The following is a 22,185-nucleotide window of genomic DNA, read 5'->3' on the forward strand; positions in this document are numbered from 1 at the left end:
TGGATGGCAACAAAATGTCCACGACACGACGCGAGGCACGGGAACGCGGCACGGCGGCCATCAGGCCGATTTCAGATAAGCTGGCTTCCGGCATCGCATCGGTGGCGTCCAATTTTCATTTTTTTCTCTCTTTCCCTCCGTTCTGTTTTTTCCTTCTCTCGTTTTATTTTTTCACAGAGACCGTTCGCCGAAAGCGTCGCGCCCCTAATCTCTCGAATTAACGAACCCCATTAAAAAAAATTTCTGTCTCCTCTGCGTCATATTTTTTAGGGGAGTGGATAACGCTCATCCGTATTACGATTTAACGGAGAGCTAATTCCCGAAAAATGCAGAAGCACCTGAAAATCGATGCAAAATGTTCAACACACTTCTTGTCTTTTAATGTATAATTTCTTAGTATAAACCGGCCTTGCATCAATTCTGAGTCTTACATAAATTCCAATATTTTCCAATCACTTTACTCGCGTTCAGATCTGAATGCGAATTTTAATTGTTTGAAAATGTGTAATGTGCACGTACGTATGTCTAGAATTAAAATTTAAAATGAGAAACAGAACGTGAAATCACTTTTACAAAAATACAACTGCGCAGAATTTATATATGAGAATTGATTATGATATAGACTATAGACAATTTTATTATAGTTTAAAATGAAAACTTGATAGTTTCTTTTATTTCATATAAATTACTGCAATTGAGTTTTTATCTTGGCAATAAGCTTGCCAAAAACTTGGGTATAGCTTTAATACCGGCTGCCAGGCTTTCAAAACTACCCCTTGATTCCGTTCATCCGAAGAAACATTCTATTTCCTCTCTGGCGCCGTTTAATTTTCAGTTAACTTATACCCAATATCTCGTTCCACTTTCAAATATTCTTCACGCGCCACCCCTCCGCCACCACTTCATCTTTCAGTCGAAGTTTCCAGTCGATCTTTAGATTTCTAACAAATTTCAGGAGCTCGTACATCTCAAACCTCTTGACCCAGCTACTCTTTCGTGTCTTTCAACTTCACTCTCCATTCAACTCTATCCGTTTCACGTTTGGCTTACAACACTCGGAATTCCTTCAAAACACTACCTCCTTTTCCCCTTCATTTTGTTCTTTATATCGCCATAAAATTTGAGTATTAAACATCAGAAATTTCTATATAAACTTTGTCTTATATGTAGATAAATAATATACATTAAAATATGTGCTAAAAANCGAAACAAGATGCATGATTATATTTTTATTTTAAAATACTATTTAGGTTGACCAAAACTGAAAGTAGTCGAATGAAACATACTTGTATAATAAAGTCTCGATAGGGTAAATCGCAAATCTCTGTTCTGCATTTATCAATGAAACCATCTCGTACCCCACTTATTGTTAGAGGAAAGATAGGGTTCGATAACACGATCTACAAACTGCATTGACCGCACGCGGCGCAGACGTCGCGGTAATCGACTCTACCTTGCAGAAAAGCGGAAGAGTCGAGGAGAAGAGGAAGAAGGTCGTCTCGACAAAGGCTTTTGATCTATCACTTCGTCGCTGCCGGTTCTTACTTCGCCGTTTTTCATCTCCTCCTGGATCATAGAGGCTAGGGGTGGGAGGCACTCGTCCTACCGGTTAACGCAATAAAGGCAGCAAATGGAATTGCCGCCGCGAAGCGGGCGGAGCGTTATAATTCAACTCCAGGGAACAATTTACCGGCGCAATTCCAATTCGAGCAAGGTCGCCACCCATGGCCAACGTGAAACCGATCCAAACTTCCGCGATAAACAACTATAACAACGCGGCTTTGCTCGCGTTTCTACCGCCCTTCGCTACTTCCGTGTACTCCGGAGACTATCCGCCAACGTGCTTTACTCATACAGATAAATACTACTGATAGTTCTTACCGCGGTCGGTTGTATTAGATGAGACTCGATTCAAGCTATGCTTGTTCCTTCAGTAGCAAACGTGTTTTGTTCAATTCAAACTATGAATTTTAAAACAGTGATGTTCCCCAAGGAAGGCTTTGTCCCATTTTTAAAGACTTGTGTGTACTTTTTGATTATGATAATATTTTTAAAAGAGTAGATAGATTTTTACATGTGTAAACTTGTATTGCTATAATTATTGGACAAGAAGCTGAATATAAATACTTGTGAAAGAATTTGAAGAAAACGTAACGTGGGTGAAATTTTGATTGCGATTTCTTTAACTCTTTCTATAACTTAAAGGAACAAAGGCTGTGAGGAATTGGTTATTTTGGACATCGTCACGTACCGCTGAGAGCAACCCCTCTTCAAAGGGCACGAGACGTTGTGCTAAGATCTAACAAACCACCTCTCTAGAAAACATTTTTGTATTTTTTGGAGTTAGATGCTTGTCGACTTTGTATGTACTACTTTAGTATTACGTACATAATTTAAAATTATCCACTATAGTTACACAATAGCTTTCATCAATGTTACGTAGAATATTAACACGCAGGAATATATTATATTTTATACTGTATATACATGTACTTTTTATAATTTATTTAAATTTTCATCTAGCATATATTGCAATTAAGCATGAAAATGCGATGTGTCTGTTGTCCACAAAAATTTAAATAATATGCTACTTTAATAACTGAAAAAAAATGAAACGAGCATGAAACACTAATATGCCGGAATTTAAACCTCTAAAAATTAATAATTAGACTATGGACTTTTACGCAGTATAAAACATTCGTAACTTACAAATCTTTTAAATCTAAGTTGACATTTTTTGTATCTGTCTAATCTAAAAATAGTAATGTGTATTATACTTTTGGAATTTTGCACATTTTTGCACATCACACGTACCTCTTACGATCTTTGCAGATCCAATTTTACCATAAATGCATAAAATCTGCAGTCTATCGATGATAAAACTAATCAAACAACATTTGATTTGTGGCAAGGATAACGTATTCGTTCCTGAAATTTCAGACTCGTCATTCGTACGGCGATTTATAGATGCGATGGTAAATCAAGTATTACAAGATAAAAATGTTCTATCTATGTGAACGTGAATAATTTTCCCCGATTTTTGTCACGAGTATTAAATCTGTTTGCGTGATCGGGCACGTTCTATCTAATCGTTACAGTTGGACAATCAATCAATCAGATACATTTGTATATGTAGATACGCCTAATTTGCACAAGCATGGATGCAATGCATCTACATGTTTCGGTGCATCTTCTCAGGTCCATTTGCGATTACGAAATCGATGCACGATGTTATAGTAATTGCAAGAAAGCAACGTGCTGGAATCAACGTTGGTGAAAACTTCGCAAATCGAGAATTTATCAAACATAAGTATAAATAAAGATCTCTGAGAAAGATTAACATTTTTAATAATGTAAGAAGGAAATGAATATGAACGTATCCTGTGTCTTAAGTGTATAACTGGACATTTTCCACATGGACAATATGAGCGTTGTTACAAACGTTCTGCCTGTGCAGGTCGTCCCTCTGGATTATGCACACCGATTTTTCGCATTTTTTCCGTATTTTCGGTCAAAATAAATGCACTACTTTTATCGTAAGCTCGCGAAAGATTATTTATGTGCCTGTAGCCGGCTTAATCCACAATTTTTGCAATTCCATGGTCCGCATATCGGTTCAGGTAACTTTGTTCCTTCAAGCCAAGTTTCACCGCTCAGTGCGACCAGTTTCCTTTGATCGTCGTCTTTCCTCTGGTCGAAGAGAACAAACGCGATCGTGAAAGGGAAGTGGCTCAACAGGCGAAGTTTAAATAAAATTAACCCTCGCGCTTGCCCACGGACGTCATAATGACCGCTTTATGGCATGCGACGTTTAAAACTCAAGCCGATGGTACAAACTTTTCCCGCATTTCGAAATCCCGATCGTTTTACGCGGCCCTTCAATTTAATAACAGCCTTTCTTTACAAATGACCCACTCGACGAATTAAACGGATTAAACTCGGATGAAATGGAATTTGAAAACGGGTGAAACGAGCCTGAATCGAACCCGGCGTCGATTGCGGCAAATCTATTCGATTCGCTGTGTGCGGAACGGAATAATTTTATCGGTAGCTCTACTATAATATCGTTGAATTCTAATCGTTTTATCGTAATCATCTCATGTTCATACAAAACGCTTTTGTATAAAATAAAAAATTTAATGAGGGATAATATTTACTGTCTATGGAAAATAAATCGAAATTGACTTGTGATTCCAATAATTGAGTCCTTTCAGTTCAACAATGGGACAATGATGGGCTTGGAACGTTGTAATGTAGACGAAACAATTCTTTAGGAATTTAAATGTGTATACACATTTCTTGCAATGTGTATATATTTCTTTAAATATAAATATGTATATAGTACATATGAAAAAGTACTGACTGAAATATCGTCGAAGTCAAACAATGAAACTTCGTCAAGAGTATGTCTATGTTGTACCATTTCAATGAAGCCATTCTGAGCATGAAAAACAATAGTATTGTTACCGCAAATCAAACAGCGTAGCCCGGTTTCGCTGGTTGGCCATATATATCAGCCGAACAAGCCAATGGAATTAGCACGGTGTGTACGTTCGGCCAGACTTTGTTCTAGGTTCAACGTAACTCAATAAGCTTTCGGTTTCCGTTCGTTCCGATCGCGGCCCCCTATCCCAATACTATAACCCGCCGATGAATATCCAAATCTTCCTGGACCCTGTCGCTTGAATAACATGCAAATCCTGTGTTCAAATTCAGCGCATCTCCAAATCGCTTACTGTTATCATAAGTGAAAAGGTTTTCTTTGTATCAAATTTAAACATTAATTGTTTGAAACTCCTTCCAATTGTACTAAAAGTAATTCAAAGTTACAATTATATTGTAAGTGCTTATATGAAATATTTTCGTCAGAACTAATAAAATCTAAACAGAAATCATTTGTCGCGCTTGAAGGAAATTAGATATTTCCATGTAGAATATGTATATATATTTTACGTTATATGTTTCAAATTTCAAATTTTGCAATCTCCATTTTTTTATAAATCAGGTATAATTATTTTCTAATGAAAAAGTGATATAAATATCAATAAAGATTCTTAAATTATGATGAAATGTTCTTTTTCTATTATATTGGAAGATATATTTGTACTATATACACATATTATGTCTTGAGTTTCCACATAATTAAATGTTGCACGAACGCATAAACGTCCACAGTCTGATCCTAATTATTATCCGCTTCGTGCTTAGCTATCACAACCGAAAGCCAAATAACCTGGAGCGTCGACAAACCAAATCAAAAGTCAACACGGGCTATCACAATTAATCCTCTGATCCCGATTCTCATTAGCGTGTACGTCTGTGCCGATATTTCGTCTTCAAGTACATACTCTGATCAGCGTTATCGGTACGATATCGATTGTACCTATGTATGTACACCCAGGTTCATAAGTCACCTTATAGTTAACAAAAGCAGAGCATAATGAGATCTAAAACAATTCTGTAACTGTAACAATTCTACGTATATAGAGGAATTCACTTGCAGATTTATATGAAATAATTATTTTGTCTAGACTATTGTTTCCTAATATTGAGACTAGGAATGTATACTGCAGGCATGAGAATCGAACGAGATGTCGATAACGACAGGTTGAATTCACGGTACACCTTTTTCTAATGAAAAAGCAAATAATCAGTATTTACTTATGTCTTCTGCTCGTGTTCAAACTGGAATGACGATTCGCCTTTTTAACCGGATCGTCACCGAATCAGCACGATTTGCGCTGACGATACAATCAATAATTGAACCTGCCGGGTGGACCGCGCTGTTTCACGTCAACGCGTCGCTTGGTGTATTTATAAACCGTTTGGTTAATTTATTGGAAGTCGTTTAATCGGACGATTAATGCGTTCGCGGCGCGTCCCTCTGCGTCCCTTGGACAGTCCTCTTTTATCTTATTTTTACCGACTGCATTATAGGTTGAATGGATAATTCGGTAATAGAACCGGCGCCAATTCATTTCAAACCGAACAGTTAATCAGTCAGTTGAAATCCTATTAGAGTCTTTATAATGAAGATTCACAGTCTAAATGCAGCTTAATTTCGCACGATCGCTAAACGGTTAAAAATTAATGACCGAAATCCCGCGTTCGGTCGATCGTTTATAAATACCCAGGTCAACTCCTCTTTTCTCTTAAACTGTACGCTTTATGCATCGGAATTTATAGTGCTCCACTACATCAATTTGTTTCATGTCCAATTATGCAATTAGTGTGCGCAATGTAGTTAGACAAAACAGAATATTTTAAGCATTAATATAGATATGATTATTTGAACGTCTGAGAACATTTACTAAATCGAATAAAAATATTAATTAAGAATTACGTTAAAAATTACCTAAGGGAAAAAGTCACATAATAATAAGGTAAGTTCATACGTAGAATTAAAAAGTCAGCGAGGAACAAATCGTGTTTGTAAAATTCTCTTCATGCAAGGAGAGAAGAAGGTGAAGCAGACACTTGGTAAGGCGCCTCCTATTCAAGAGGCATTTTGAATATTGAATTAAAATTGCAAGATCTCAACGACCCAGTGACCGAACGTTGCTCCGGCCCCGGTGGCACAAACGGCTCCTTTGTTCCCGGAGAAACTCATTTCAGATCTCCCTTTGAGCTATCGAGACCTCACCTCCAGGCGGAGAGCTATTCTTTCATTTTTTATCAATGCGCCTAGCTCCGTTTCCCTTTTAAAGCTGCGTGCGCGATTCCTCCTTAAGCGTCGAAGAAGCGCTGGGTGCCATTTTCCCGGCCGTTTCAAGAACAGATTCCATTTTATACCGCCTGAAGAATATCTCGAGATAGCGGTCTTAACGCGACTTCCCCGCGTTTTGAATCGTCAGACAGGAAACACGGACAATTTGGAGGGATTCCGGCGCGGCGATGTCCTCGCGATCTTCCATCACCGCCCCAGTGTCCGGAACATGGACCGATACAATTCGAGGACACCGCCATTTCCTTTAGTCGCCTGCCTCCTAGATGGCCGCTTTTGTTCTCGCGCGAAACCTCGTTCCTTGGATCTTTGCTGTGAACACCGGAGATTTCAACCCCGAGGAAATACGGGATCCTCTTTTGGTCGCTTTATCTCCGTCGTGGAAAAAGGCGCGCGTGCTATCTCGCCTGCGGTGAGTTCGTTGACTTTTCACCAGCGCAGTGTAGTTAAAACTTTTTAATCGAATTTGACATTTCGATAAATCGCACCACTAAATGGTACGGCTTCGTCCGTACTAAAATAATCTTGATTTAATGGATGTTCATTATATTTTGTTATTTACAGTTAGGAGAACTGTCATCGTATTGCATACACACTTTATTTAAAAGTATAATTATTTTCAATATAGCAACACACTAACGTTACGCCAATATATTCGAAGTCGGCCCAGAAGAGCGAGAGAGAGAGACCGACCGAATTCATCGGCGGTCAGATTTGATTACAGATCAAATTAATCTATGCAGATTAAACGCTTACCGTGGCGGTGGGTTCGAACTGCGAAACGCTTTTCCCCTGAATGACTCTCTCCCTGCACGTGCCCCGATTCGATTAAACGCTTACTCTCCCCCTCCGTCCTCCCTTTTCCTTCCCGCTTGCGATGAATTACGATTCCGCATTGGAATAACGAGTGCTTTAAATCGGAATTAATATACGCGAGCGATTTGTTAAGGAGCCACGTCACCGGTCCAAACGCATGTAATAAATGCGTCACGTTCCCCTGAAAATCCTTCATTTTCCGACTGTATACGCGATTTAAACCGACTAAATATACCGTGGCTCCGGAGCGTAATTCTAACAATAAGAGAATGTAACGTTGTAAGAACGTAATCCTTGCAAATCCATGACAAAAAGTTTAACAGATATTTTCATTACGATTACGCGAATGTTTTATAATAAAACTATCTATCATTATCAGAATATTAATATATAATGGCTAGTAAAACTACTTTGTTATAAGAATTGTCAAATAGAAAGATAACCAAAGTGTACATTATCATATTACTGTATATCACATTAGTAGAGAATTAATCGCTTAAGCTGAACCTAGATAATTATCTGTAATTTACTAATTAACGTTCACTGAGCTTTATGTATAAGCAGCCAAAGTTTACGCCTATTCATATAAATTCGTATCGATTTCCGTAAACCGAAGTGGAAGCGGGTGTATCATCCCTTCAGGAAGAAGAGCGGGAAGGACTGCAGGGAAACGGCTAAGTAAACCGGTCGGGTCGCATCTGGCTCGAACGGGACGTAATGCCTCGGGAATATAGACGTCGTGAACGGTCCGCGGAATACGGTTAAGTGAGGGAACCGGGCGCGCATTTAGGTAGCCCTGGAACGAGGCATCCCGTGCGGGAAAACCGACAGCTCTTCCGGAGATTAACGCTAAGCCACACCTTATCATACTTTAAGCCAGCGCCCGCTATCATGCATCCGATACACCGCTGGAAACACGAAGCGCGAACCGCCACGCGTTGTACTATGCCGGGGTACACGTAATGAGTTACGACTGCTACGGGACCGGAAGGAAGGAAGCCTCGGCCGAGCGACAGCTTGATTTCGTTGCATCAGTGCATTTTCCTGGTTAGAACAGCTTAGGCGTTCTGGGGTAGTAAATTCTGTTTACGCCAATTTTCCATTCGATCAAATACAACTTCTATGAAAGAGTGTGGCACGATTTATAAGTATAGACAAATAATAGATACAGAAATAATATTGAATGACGCATAGTTTGTAGGTTCGAAAAATAATAGAAGGTGCATCATAGTAGACAAAGCTTAGGCAAGAAATTAATGCATACATGCACATGAATTGGGTTGAGACCAAGCGAATTAGAGCCAGGGTATGAGCATTAATTAATAAGAGCTTGTTTGGTGCAAGCGTTGTTCATTTAAGGAACCTGTTCGATCACGTTAAGAGAATATCTTGGCGATGATGATGAGTTAATGTCTATGAATTTTAAAACAAAAGTCTGTTATAGGTAGCTAAGATAATTGAATTCGTAGATTGTTTTTTAATAATAAGCACATGATATTGGTAATACTTGGCTTTCTTTATTAAAATGAATATTTCGCTTCATTCTGTAGTTTCAATACTGAAAGTTAAACATTTTCTCTGTAGCTGAGCCACGAGATAATAGAGATTAATGGTTCCATTTAATAGAAAAGATAATCACATTTTCTTATGACAACTAAAGCACACAATCTACTCTACAGTAATTAAAATAAATGGATTTCAACCTTCTATGATATTTTTTATTTTCTCATTTTCTGTTAGTAATCTATATCTTGTATTTTAAACTTCCTTTTGTCAGCAAGTGTATATCATATTTTTGTCCTATGTCATTTATAACCGTCGTATTTCTGTCTTCATTTGCACATCTGTGACAGTCAAATCATTAATAAAATATATGTATTTGTATGTTATTTTTCATAGAAAAGAATCTACAATAAAATAAGTATTAGAAGTTTAGTTTAAACTTTGAACAATGCTCAGTGACAGTCCTATTTCATGTATCTAATTTTCAGGATTACGAGTTTTCCGCTGGTTTATAAGCACTATCCAATTACGTTTTCCGTTTTCTTGTGATATCGTCAGGTAAAAATAACTTCGACTTGGCCTAATTCAAAGAGAAAGAGAGAACATGTACCGGACTTCTGGTGGCGACGAAAGCGCTGTACGTGACAGATTTCGGTATGCTCACTAAGCGACGTTCAAAGAATGACGATGTACAGTGTACAGGAACAGGAACCGACTGATAAGGGGAGTCAACCGGTCCCGGTGATTCATCACGATTCACGATTATCTACCTGTCACTTCCGGTTCAGCAGGCGCGCTACGAATCAACTATGGTGGCCCATTCCCTGTAGTCGACGCGAATGACCGGGCCTCACTATTTTTGTCAGGATCGGTGCACACGGGTCGAAATCGTCCAGCCGGTTCAATATCCGTTACCTTTGACCGTGCCTCTGCAGGCCATTCAGTGTCTCGCGATTTATAGTACAGTTTAACACTTTCTTTGTTCATCTAGCTTCTAACAGCTTTTATTTTCCTCCATGCTAGCGTCACGAGGTTCTACTTCTTTGTTGCCTTCTCAAAAATGTAGAGTATAGAAAACTATTGTAGAATTTCGACTTATGGATACTTAAATGATTTTTTATTTCTATCAGGTGAGAAATCTTTTGTATATACAAGTGTATGGGTACTGGTGAGAAAAATTTTAAGGATTCCAAAAAGAGACCTCGAACGATCGGGGATGGGAGACGTGAGAAAGAAATGAATAGAGGGATGAAGAAAGAAAAAGATGCAGGTGCTGGAAAACTGTCGCTCGCACGCGAGAACAATTTCCAGGGATGAAGGTACCATCGCGCCGTTAAAAGGAAATGCAGTCAGCGCAGAAACGACCTTTGATGTCTTTTCCGCGACGAATTACGGTGTAAACGCGACGACTCTGCACGACGACGCTATCATACCGTCGCGTCGCGTGTTTTATATCCACGTAGCACGTAAGCACAGTATGTAGTTTCGATGATTCGACGCGCGTGTACATGAACGCACGAGTGCGCTAATCGCTCAGCGAGTAATGGCGTCCTCGCATCGCGCTAGCTACCGAGGCCTCGCCTCGTCATCCTTAATTATTCCTACTGATTCACTCCACGTGCTTCCGACTAACAACCGTGTTCCACCTTTACTTCACGTTAAGGGAGAGGTTCTGACGTCTCATCGTACAGTAAGTCCGGTGAGATATTCAACAAACTTCAACCGTGTATTCATCAAGTTATTATGAATAAAAAAAATGTCACGTACACCATTGTTTTGTTTCCTTAATGAGAGAATCCTTGTTATAACATTAAAACCATCGTACTTTAAATACAATGAAAAATTCAAACTTGCAGAACAAAACATCTCATGTGCATCGGTGCATCCATCTAATAATCAGTAAACATCTGTAATTTGTTAATTTAACAACAGGGGATAAAATTATTTTGTATAAATGTTAATAAATGAGATTTCCAATTTACATGATAAATTTCTCAGTGAATCATTTTGGAATCAAATATTTTGACCCGAAATTCTCATACATTTCTAACTGTTTCGTATACCGAAAATAACCCGAATAGCCGGTATACGAGAGATCGAAAAAAAATAGGGGTGGCTCCGGATGTTGAGCAGGTTCCGAAAGGTCCGCGCGGCCGACTGCCGGATGCAGCTCTTGCCTTTTTCGCGTGCGTGCCGCGCTAACTAATTGCCGCCACTATTGATTTTGTCCGGCTACCGGATACACGCATATCTTGTTTGCCCGAAAATCCAATCCCCGTGCAACGCAATGAAAAGTTGCCGATTTTTATCTGGAACATGCTTTACTCGTTACAAATTTACCTCTCCGTCCGCCATTATCCATGATTAATTTTGGCAATTTTTCTTGTTCTTTAATTTGCAAATGTTTGCACATTACGGTAATATAATAACGAGACTGTTCATTCGTCTGAATGACAATGATTCTGTTTTATCTGCGAATTTCTTTATCAGCAGATTGAAATAATAAAAAGTAACAGCTTTTCAGAAATTTTAGTTCAGATTTAAACGGATATGCATGTAAAAAGTATCTTCATACTATTTGTGAATAATTGAAGTTTTCCTATGTATATTACGCGAGAAGAATCATATTTTAATAACAATTTGTCGATTCAAAGAAAATTTTCTTAGAGGTATTAGAATCATTCAAATTATGATTAATTATGTACGAAACTGAACGACTTGATCCCTTTATCTATACATAAATCATCTAACAATTTGTTGTGGGTTTCCTTCTTCACTTAAAAAAATTGTATGAAAAACAAAAGCTCGAAGTATAAGAGAGATCAGAATTTGGAAAAACACGCTTAATTGGGACGTATTGTCAGGAAACATACAAAGCTTTGTTCTAGCTCGTTGACAAGTTGTTCTTCATGTCTCGAAAGGAATCGGACTACCGATTCTGTGTTTGCCAGGAACGAGTAGTTCTATCCCAAAGTGAACCATTACTTTCTTCCTTCCTCTTTAGTACATCCACCACTACAGAAGACCTTCTTCAGATATAGAGTTCCTCGTACCAGAGTGGAAAGGATTGTGTAATTCGCACGACAAACAAGAAAGAGACAGGCATTGTTGGTCAATGGCCACAGAAAGCGCCTGTTAGAAAACCGGAGATTAAACCGGATTCGTTCTTTCAAACCAGGGTCAAACGATCGTTATTTAATCCTCAATTTGATGTAAAAATTTCGCTTAAAAAATACAAGAAATTAAGTTAATCATACAGTTCTACATTAGTATACGATTCTGACCGTGATCAATTTAAAATTCTATAATTAACAATAAATAAAAGCAATTAATAACCTCTTTATAAATGAAATCATTTAACATATAATAAATTTGTAAATATAATCCGTGTAATAAAAACGTGTCTGTATAATAAAAAAAATCTGAAGTCTATTTTATCTACTTATCTATTATCACGCTTCGTTTTTACTACCTTCTCAATTTTACGTAAAAGGAATAGATAAAGTTTAGAGAAAATAAGTATCTAACCGGATGAGAGTTAAGCGATAAAAATTCCTCGACGTAACGCTCTGTCCCTTAATCAGAAAATTGCCAGCGGTATCGACAAAAAAAAAAAAACTGAGATCGATACACGTGGTATATTCTAGTAGAGTATCGAAAATCCACCGCGACATTCTATTAAAAAGCCAATCCCCGATCGACGTAGCCGAACAAAGACTGGGAGTGCAGCATCCCGGTCTACTATTCTCCCCACCTCTCGGTCACTTTGAAGCTTGGTGGTCGCTTGTTCGAAACTTTTGCCGCCGATATAACATATCGGCGGGTGGGTATCGGTGTTCCCGATCTCGTTGAAACCGGTGCCAGAAACGATCGGTCGGTCGAATTATCGGGATCAGCGTTTCTAGCGGTATTTGTGGTCTGATTGCGGGTTGGCCTTCGTGTCGAACTCGGGACGGGACGCAACTCGACGCAACGATCCGCGAGCCAGAGGAGTACCAAGTTCGGTCGCCGCCGATAAATATGGCGGACGCCGATTCAAAGAGCTGGACAGAGAATCCCGAGAAAGGAAAAAATTGTCGAAGTCAGGGGAACGAGGACGCAATGGTTAACTCGAAAGGGTTTGAGAAGAGGAGTGAGTTTTCCCGTTCGCAGCTTTCGGTTGCCTCTCCGTGTCCCACCGCGAATACGGCTGCCTTTCTTCCGGTAATCAAGCTGCGCAGGGCTCCCGACTCCGGACTAATTAATGGAGACTGATTGCTCGACTCAATCCAGGTTAACCCGATGCTGACTCTGCTTTATCGGCACTACTTACATTTTCGAGTCCTTTCCGCGTGAACTACGGAACGATTCCAAACCTTTTCCGTTCAACACTTTACGGCTCCGGGCGAGATTGAAATGAATTTTTCGATAAAGTCCAAGTGAAAACTGTTCTGCACTTGAAATCTTTTATATTCTTATTGGAATTTTAAGGATTGTATACAATAAAGTTGAAAGATTTAAATAATATAGTGTTCAGATCTGTCTGATATAATATCCTGCTTGTACACGCATTTCTCCATTAAATTAAACGAATATTCTGCACATTTTTACGTGCTTCATGTGTTAAATATTGAGATTACAAAATTCTTTAAATCATTAATTATGCTTTAATTACTTCGCTTTTAAATTACATTTTACAGAGATTCAAAATATTGAAATTTAAAATTGCAACAACATCTAGAACAAGATACGATATTAAGCTTCTCATCTAACATCTACTCGCGAGTAGTTACACAGTTTCAGACTTGATGGCAATAAACAACTCGTCTACGATATTCTTTAATAAAGTGCAAACGTTTCAACTCGTTTCGACGAAAACGTCCCTGCACCAACAGTCTGTGCTTCCTAAGCAAAAACTAACTCTCCCCGTTGTTCAAACAGAAGCTGGATCTTTATTAAAGGTCTCGAAATTGAAACGAAATTGAAACACGGTTTACTCTCAGTCTTAAGGACAAGTTTAAAATCTGACGACTACGAATCATCGAAAAACTCGAAAAATTGTGGTACCTAATAATATCAGGAAAAATGAGCTTTTATATTACATTTAATTAATTGGAATGATAAATGATTTGTTTAAATGTTTTTCATCTATCAGAACAGAAGGACAAAATGAATATGATGTTACAATTAGTAACTATTTTCTTAATATGTCTATTTCATTAGTTATCACAAATTCAATTGGATTTAAAATTTATCTATTCGATTATCTGTTATAAATTATTCCATGGCTTATAAACGAGCGTGAATATAGGAAATAGTAACGGATTGTTGAAGAAGGTGGACCGAGGTTTAAGAAGATGTAACTTTCGCTTCCGTCCCGGGCAGTAAATTTCCCTTCGGCTGGCCACCGTCAAAGCGTTCAACTTTGGTCGAAAATTTCCGCGTGCGCCACCGCGTCGCATCGTATCGTCGCGAATTCGCATAGTTCGGTCCGGACTAGGTAGACCGTCGCGTTGGAAGTTTACCCGGGTACCTCCGACTCGAAGTCTGGAATGAACGCCGCCGATGAAGTTCCCTGCGACACGGAATCCGATTATGTGCATTCGCGGCAAGCGCGTTACCCGGAATTCCCCTGTGGCGAGAACTACATTTTGTTCCTTCCGGTGTATGAATAAAATATGTATACATATACATTCGAGATTATTTTGCTGATTTTACTACAATAAAATACAAAAAAAAAACGGTATACACAACAAAATCTGTCAAGATACACCTCAACTGAGAATAGCAAGAAGCGAAAGATTGTCAATCTAATTATTGCGCGATATATGAAATATTACATAAAAATTGCACTGAATTTCACATTTTTTAAAATCCTACGAAATTCCCTCTTTTATGCATTAGATTAAAGCTCCCTCCACACTGTGTAACAAAATATTGTTACACAACAAATTTGTTTCAAATCTGGTTATGTAAATAAACGAAAATCTAAGAATCTAGTCTAGAATCGGTTGATGGGAACTGGATCTTTCTTTATACATCGAAAGATCAGTGACAACTCATGCGTAGTGTACCTATGCCACGTACGACAGAAACAAGAATTCACAATTTCCACGGATAAAGATTTCAATACTGGCGCCGAGTAATCCGTAAGCGAATACACGATCAGTTGAATAGCGATTGGAACGTCGGAGCGGCACGCCGGAAAAGAAGGTTCCTTGGGAAACTCCGTGGTCGAAAAGTTGTTCCGAGGGGAGATTTGCCACGGAACTTTTCTTACCGAAGTAAATCCAAAGAAGGATTTATAATAAACTGACTGATGCAAATCGAGCGCTGACTGTTCGCAAAAATTCGGGTCGCATCCCTTTTTTTTTGCATTAGCGCAGCGCGGTGGCGACAGTTTGTGAGCGATAAGAATGGAAAATTGATTAAGCGAAACGGGGACAATAAATGAACATTGACTCTGGAGCTTTTCATTGTGCAAGCTCTTTTTCTTTTTGGCCCGAGAGTTTCGCGTTTCAGGTCGACGACCGCGGTAATTTTTCATCAACGGATTTCAAAGAACTTAACGACGACGATCTCTTTTCATCTTTACGTCGAAAATTTAAAGATGAATGGAGTTTTTCAGTGACGAACACTAAAACAGCGGCCGGTAATTTTTCATCTATGAATTTCACAAACTAACGAGCGGTTCTCATTATTTTATTCAGTACCGGGCAAGGTAAACAGAAGAAACCAGAGAGTATTTAAATCCTCGCGCGTTCAAAACTGTTTGTCGATTAAATTTTGACGACCAGTTAGTTATCGGATATATTCAGGAAATACTGATGTCGATATCAACGTGGAAAAATATCTAATGCTCGTTTCATAAATAAACGTGTTTCGAAATTAAAATTCAACATTGCCGATTTCGTAATAAACTATTTAGATATTTTATCATTTTGACTATAATAAAAGGAAGTTCTTCGTCAGGTCTGTCTCTTTCATAAGGTATATTTATAAGAATATAATTTAAAATATAAAATATGAAAACAGGGTAACCACGGCCTTCTGACAATAATTGTACGAACATGAACACTATGTTCTCAAAATCAATATGCTGTTCAATAATTCACGCGTAGCACCTGTTTACGTGTTCAGAGGCAACGGTCTCAATGAAACGAATGTCAAAGCAGTCTCACAGTATCAAAGATTCATAGACAGTGCAATCCCGTGAGGATTTTGATGCGAGATACCGATGGGGATGTATCAAATAACAAACTGTCAAAGATTCTCCTTGACGACAGAAAGAGAAAGAGGGAGAGAGTGGTAGCAGCGAAGTATTTTTTAGATGCTTTAGATAATTTCTGCTTACGTATTACCACGAACTGAACGCATAACTGGTACGTTATCAAAGGAGAATGGCGTCCAGAGAATTTCCGGCTTCATAGTTAACCTACTGTGTGCTGCGTTCGCGCTGGGCCGCTGACCCCCATCTCAACCCAGGTTATGGAAATCTTTGGAATTGTTCGCGCGTCAAAAGCCATTGTTACGGCACGATGTTGTCACGGGAATAATTCTCTCGGTTCCGTTGCTACACAGTTTTATCAATTTTTTTTTAAGATTTACCCTGTGTTTTCTCCTATCTTTGTCCGTTACGTTAACAACGCGATATGGAAATATTCATTCAATTGTTGAAACTTCGTCCCTTTTCTTTTTTAAAATGAATTCGTCAGAAATGTATTTCACTAATTTTACTCGAGAATCATAAATAGAGCAAATGCTTGGATTATACCATATGGGATTAAATTCCTGTTCAAGAATCACATAAACGACCATAATAATCTGATGACGTTACATATAGTCATGTAATTACAAAATAACTGAATTACACAATAAGAAAAACACTGGGATGAAAAATGCAACTTCTCAAAAACAAGCCTTGAGATTTAATGAAAGTAATTACATAATTTAGACGAGAAACTGAACTTCCGGATTAGAAATGTCTACCTTAGAAAATAGTCAGATATTTTAAGATATATTTTATAAATTTCATTTATACACACTGCTTTCTTAATATTATTTTTTGATGATTCTACATGTTCTTTCCAATTCTACATAATTTTCTAAATTTTGATAATATCTAAATTTTATACATATCCTTGACTCAGAATTTATTCTGAAGTATTTCTTTCATTCCTTTCTAACTCTTAGCCATCGCGTTTCAACTTATCCGCAGTGTAATTCATTCTTCAGCAATCTCTTTCGAGGAAACCGAAATTCTCTCCGTGGCCACTTCTCGGTAGCCGGATTCGCTCGTGAGCACGCAGAATGGAAACGTCTGTCTCGAAAACGGCGCACCTGTTACCCGGGTAACTTCGCCGCGGCGCGTGGCGGTTTCCAACTGTCGTCGTTCCCACCGCGAACGGTAATTGGATTAAAACGAAAGGAAAAACGAGGGAAAAGGGATGGAAGAAACGAGGTAGCAAGAAAGGAGAGACTGAATCTGTCACTCACCTTATCGCCATGCTCTTCGCTTTTAAGTGATGCCATCTTTGGTTCATCTCATCCAGCCGTCGTTGTAACATAACCGCGTCATCTTGACTAGCCAGAGAGCTTAACAGCTTCCGACCGGTGCCGTTCAACGACGCGTACACGTCTCGGTGTGTTTCAATTTCTGATTGCAAGTCCTGTAACAAAAAATAATATTTTCCTAAGTTCCCTGACTGTGGGAATTTAATAATAATTGATCATGTGTTAAATAAAATCGTAAAATCACTTCGAATACTGTCAGTCTAAAAATTTCAGATTCGTATGTGTACGACAAATATAATATTGTAATTGGTACAGTATAATATATAGTTATCCTTAATAAAGATTGCTTTTCATCTTCAGGGTTCAATTTTAAACGTGATTACAGACGTAACTGCAAGCTTGACAACCATGCATGATTAATTGTTCTATACAAGCACCCATAATTTATCTTTGCTATCAGACAGATGCTTGAACAAACATCATTTTATGCTTGGAATATATCTAGATCGGACAACGATACGCTTATTGTGGCTCTTTCATAACTGAATCCTTATCGTTGGGTTCAATTAATTTATGTCTTTTTAATTATGTATCATACGCTTCATGCCTCTTCGGCTTATCATGGTAATCTTGAGTTTTAATATGCCATAAACATGGATTATTTGGCAGGCTTGGATATAATCTTTAACCAATTGGTAGACACGATTCGTTTTGCCTGCACAAACATGCATAACTGAAATTCAATCAATCGTCAAGCAGCTTGTACAATTTAGATTCCTGCGCAAAATCATACAGACGTTCAAATGTGTTTGTACAAAGAGATTGATCATGCATGCCTGTCAAGCTTGCAGTTAGTCTGCAGCCAGTTTGAGAATACATGTAATTAGATTAGCAATGATGAGATTGAATTTTATCAATGGTTATTTTAAATCATAAATGATTGAACGATATCTCTTCACAAAACTTACAACTATTACTTTCAAAAACCCGTAAATGTTAGCTTATATGCAAAAACAACACAATATAATTTTATGAACAATCACTAAATTCGTGAAAGATTAACACTCTGTATAATGAAATATGTTTTATAATTTCGACACTGAATTAGCACATTCGGATGAGACTGAATTGAGTAATAACTAAAATGGCTATGAGAGTAGAAATTTAAGAGTTATTTACAGTATTTTCTATATGTAGTTATTACAGAACAAACAGCTTCTACATGCGGAAATATCCAACGTGGAAAATTTCAAGAATTCGTGCAATATTTCGCGTCAGGAACGGATTTCCTCGTCTGGGGAACGCGTCCGCGGAAAGTATTCGTTCGAGAGAATGTTCATGGTGTTCCGTCATCGCGATGACGTGAATTGCGGCCGGCGAAACGCTTGGCCGAAAATGATTTATGCCACGCCATACTATGTCCGTGGATTCTCATGCCGAGGTGTTGACGCACGGGTGCCACGTTGATGAAAACAAATAGTAGCCAATGCGAGTGAATTTTAGAAATAAGGAAAGTTCGTCTTTCGGCTTTCAATTTTCTCGACAGTCGTTCCCAGACGAAATAAATTTTGTCAAACATAACTTTAGATTCCTTGAATTGTACCCAAATACAGTAATCTCTGGCTATACATATGGTCGCCAGTTATTCCCATGAATTCTCGGAAGTATTCGCTCAAACGGCGAACGATTCTATATAGGAAATCCACCCTTTCTGATACATGGCCAATCCCGGTCCTGATCGGTGGGCATATACCGAAGATAGCTGTATACCGACGCATCGAAAGTGATTCAGGCGTAGGATATATTGCTATGCATATATTCTACAAATTATGGAGATTGTGAAACTATATATATTCCGAAAATCTATATAGAACTTTTAAATAATAACGTGGACATAAGTATCCTTTGGATCCCTTTTTATCAGGGAATGCCAAATAATTAAAAGAACAGTATTGCAGCAAAAGGGGCAGCGAACCTCTTACCATTAAAACCAACGAAGTTATATAAGAACCAACATTAAAGAAGAATGGAATATATACAATACAATCCTACTACAAACAATTTTATAACCTGGAGGATTTTGAAGGAATAGTAAATGCCATCTTGAAACCATAATTCTTACTTTAAATAGTCTCAGAAAATTCTTTTTAAAAATGCATATACGGAACGCCTGAACCAGAAACCCTGATCATAAAATTTTTAACTACCAGCCCCGGCCCTAGAATCTGAAATGCAAATCTCTCTTCTGGAAAACAGTACTGATGCGAAATTTCCTAATGCTAGAAGTCTACTCACTTTTATCGCTTAACAAAATTTTCCACGAGAAATGATTAGACAAGATAAAACGTCATGTGCTTGTAAATTTAAAAAGAATCTAAGAAAACCCAGAGATTCCTTTCACTTTTTTTCTCTTTCGTATTCTTGCTCAAAAAGAGAAATACTATTCATATATTCTTTCTGGCTGGCAAGTACGGAAATCAGATAATAATTCAACAGTCCTTCTTCCCGACATACGGATGTTAACTTTCATAATTCAGGGCAGCACGAATTGAAATTCGTTTCGGGATTGAATGCACACTGCTCGTTTTATTGTATCATTTATACTGCTGGTATCCTTATTGGAACCAATTGTGCGTTTCTATGAAGTATTTTTTATATTTGATGTACTTTAACAATGTACAGAATTTTCAATAAAAGACTTTAATAATATTTAATTGTAAATTGATATTCATTTGTTCGACAACACTTAACAAGGTAAAACAGCAGGAATGTTTGGAAGATACTAAATATAAAGGAAATTATTAATTGAAATATTAATATGAGCGAACAGGTAATGAATAAATAATTTTCAGTTCAAATTAAAACAATTTTTTAACACATACAGGAGATGAAAAATAATTTGAATAATTTACGTCTACTGCAAACACACATTCATTTCCTAGTTAAATTAAACGAAAATAAGTAGACAATATCCTTAAAAAAATCGATTAGTGTAACAGATATGAAAACGATTCAGAATAAACTAATTTGACGTATAACAAACTGAAAAATCAGGGCGGAGTGGATTTTTTTGTGATTTCCCTGGACTAGATTCACAACCAAATTTTCGCGGAGATCGAATGATATTTTCCCCGCGTTCGTTTTTCCCGAAATGTCGCCGGCGACACGCGCGACACAGGTACAGTCTGTATCATAAAATGTATAGGAGTCCACGCAGAGAATTTACTATACGCGCATACCGGGAGTGATGAACGGCGCCGACGAAATTCACGCAGCCGATAACATTTTTGGGGAATCGCAGATCATTTGTCATTCGGGATGGAAGGATATCGCGGTGAAATGAGGCAAAGTGGTTTGAAAATTGTTTGGAGCTTCGGAGGAGTACTATTTAAAACTGTTTCGCGCACAAAACATAAATTCAGATGGTCAGCAGTTTTTCTTTTTCGAGATTATCAATGGAGATGGTTTATACGATGGGTGGAATGAGAAGTATCGATACGCGAGGAGATTAGAGTCGTAAAAAATATAGAATATCCAGATAGAATTGATTGTCACGGTAGAAACAGCTGGCGCAAGTTTTTTTTATCGTTTCTGTGTGTCCTATCCCGGTGAAGTTGCTTCGACTATTTATGGTACAACCTGTACTCGTGAAAAAAGGCCGGTCAACACGTATGTACGTGTATGTATACGTGGGTGGGAAATATTGTGGCGCATGCTGCGCAATGGTGCAAGGAACCTGTCCCAAAACCTTCGGGCTACATCCATCAAAACGCTTTTCGTCGGGAACGCGAATGGGTGACGTTCAATTTGAACACCAGATATCTGCTCGATGAAGTTTGATAGCCAGCCTTGGATTACTTGTCAAACGACTTTACACTGATGTCTACTCTACCGTACTCTTCTGTCATCAATAACTACCATGATACAGAAAATAGTAGATTACATTATAACAGAATTTCTAATGATATACAAAAAATTGAATTATCAATATCCTTGAATATTTTAAATGATCAAATGATATTTTTATTATTACAAAAAGAGTAAATTTTATAATTTTATAGTATGGTCTCAGAATTGGTTTGGTTGTAGTAATTATTATTAGTATTGGACTTATTGGATAAGGATTTATGATAATACTACTTGATTTTATAAACTTTATAGTGTGCAAGCTGTAGAATTTTGTATGATAATGAAACATATTATTTGTTAGACATAATAAAAATTAGTCCGGCAGCTAGTTTGATTTGGTACATGCAAACAAGTAAGAAATATATCAATTTTAATGTGATTTCAGAAAATAATTATTTATTCTTGTAACCAAATCAATGGTTTAGTTGTTCCTCAATTTCCCAAAGGTATTATCTCCTATAAATTCTTATCAAAGCTGGTATTCTAGGTATATATCTTTTATCTAAAAATAATGTATTATATAATTTTTCGCCTCAACCAATGAAGTATCATATCCTAGAGTAGCGATCGATTCTGACGTGAATCGAGACCGTGATACAGCCGTCTTAACGGCGCACTTTCGATGCAGATTAAATTTTCCGGGTAATGGGCGACTATAAAGTGACCCAGGTGAACCGAGGTAACCGGGCGAGAGGGGTTGAAAAAAGGAAAACGTTTAGGGTGGAAACTCGATGAGTAGA

The 22,185-nt window shown here is 37.9% G+C and overlaps 1 protein-coding gene across 11 annotated transcripts in view; it reads right to left on the bottom strand.

Moving 5' to 3' along the window:
- The window catches only part of LOC108630328 (dystrophin, isoforms A/C/F/G/H), a 447,367-nt gene that overhangs the window by 89,009 nt on the left and 336,173 nt on the right, over positions 1 to 22,185 (bottom strand). For all 11 annotated transcript variants that reach the window (XM_026817954.1, XM_026817961.1, XM_026817956.1 and 8 more), the window contains one exon: positions 17,519 to 17,691. In XM_026817954.1, the coding sequence (XP_026673755.1) occupies positions 17,519 to 17,691 (173 nt within the window). The remainder of the gene's footprint in view (positions 1 to 17,518; positions 17,692 to 22,185) is intronic.

Source organism: Ceratina calcarata, unplaced genomic scaffold, assembly GCF_001652005.2.
Source record: "Ceratina calcarata isolate Rehan_Ccalc_2016 unplaced genomic scaffold, ASM165200v1 scaffold72.2, whole genome shotgun sequence".
NCBI lineage: Eukaryota > Metazoa > Arthropoda > Insecta > Hymenoptera > Apidae > Ceratina > Ceratina calcarata.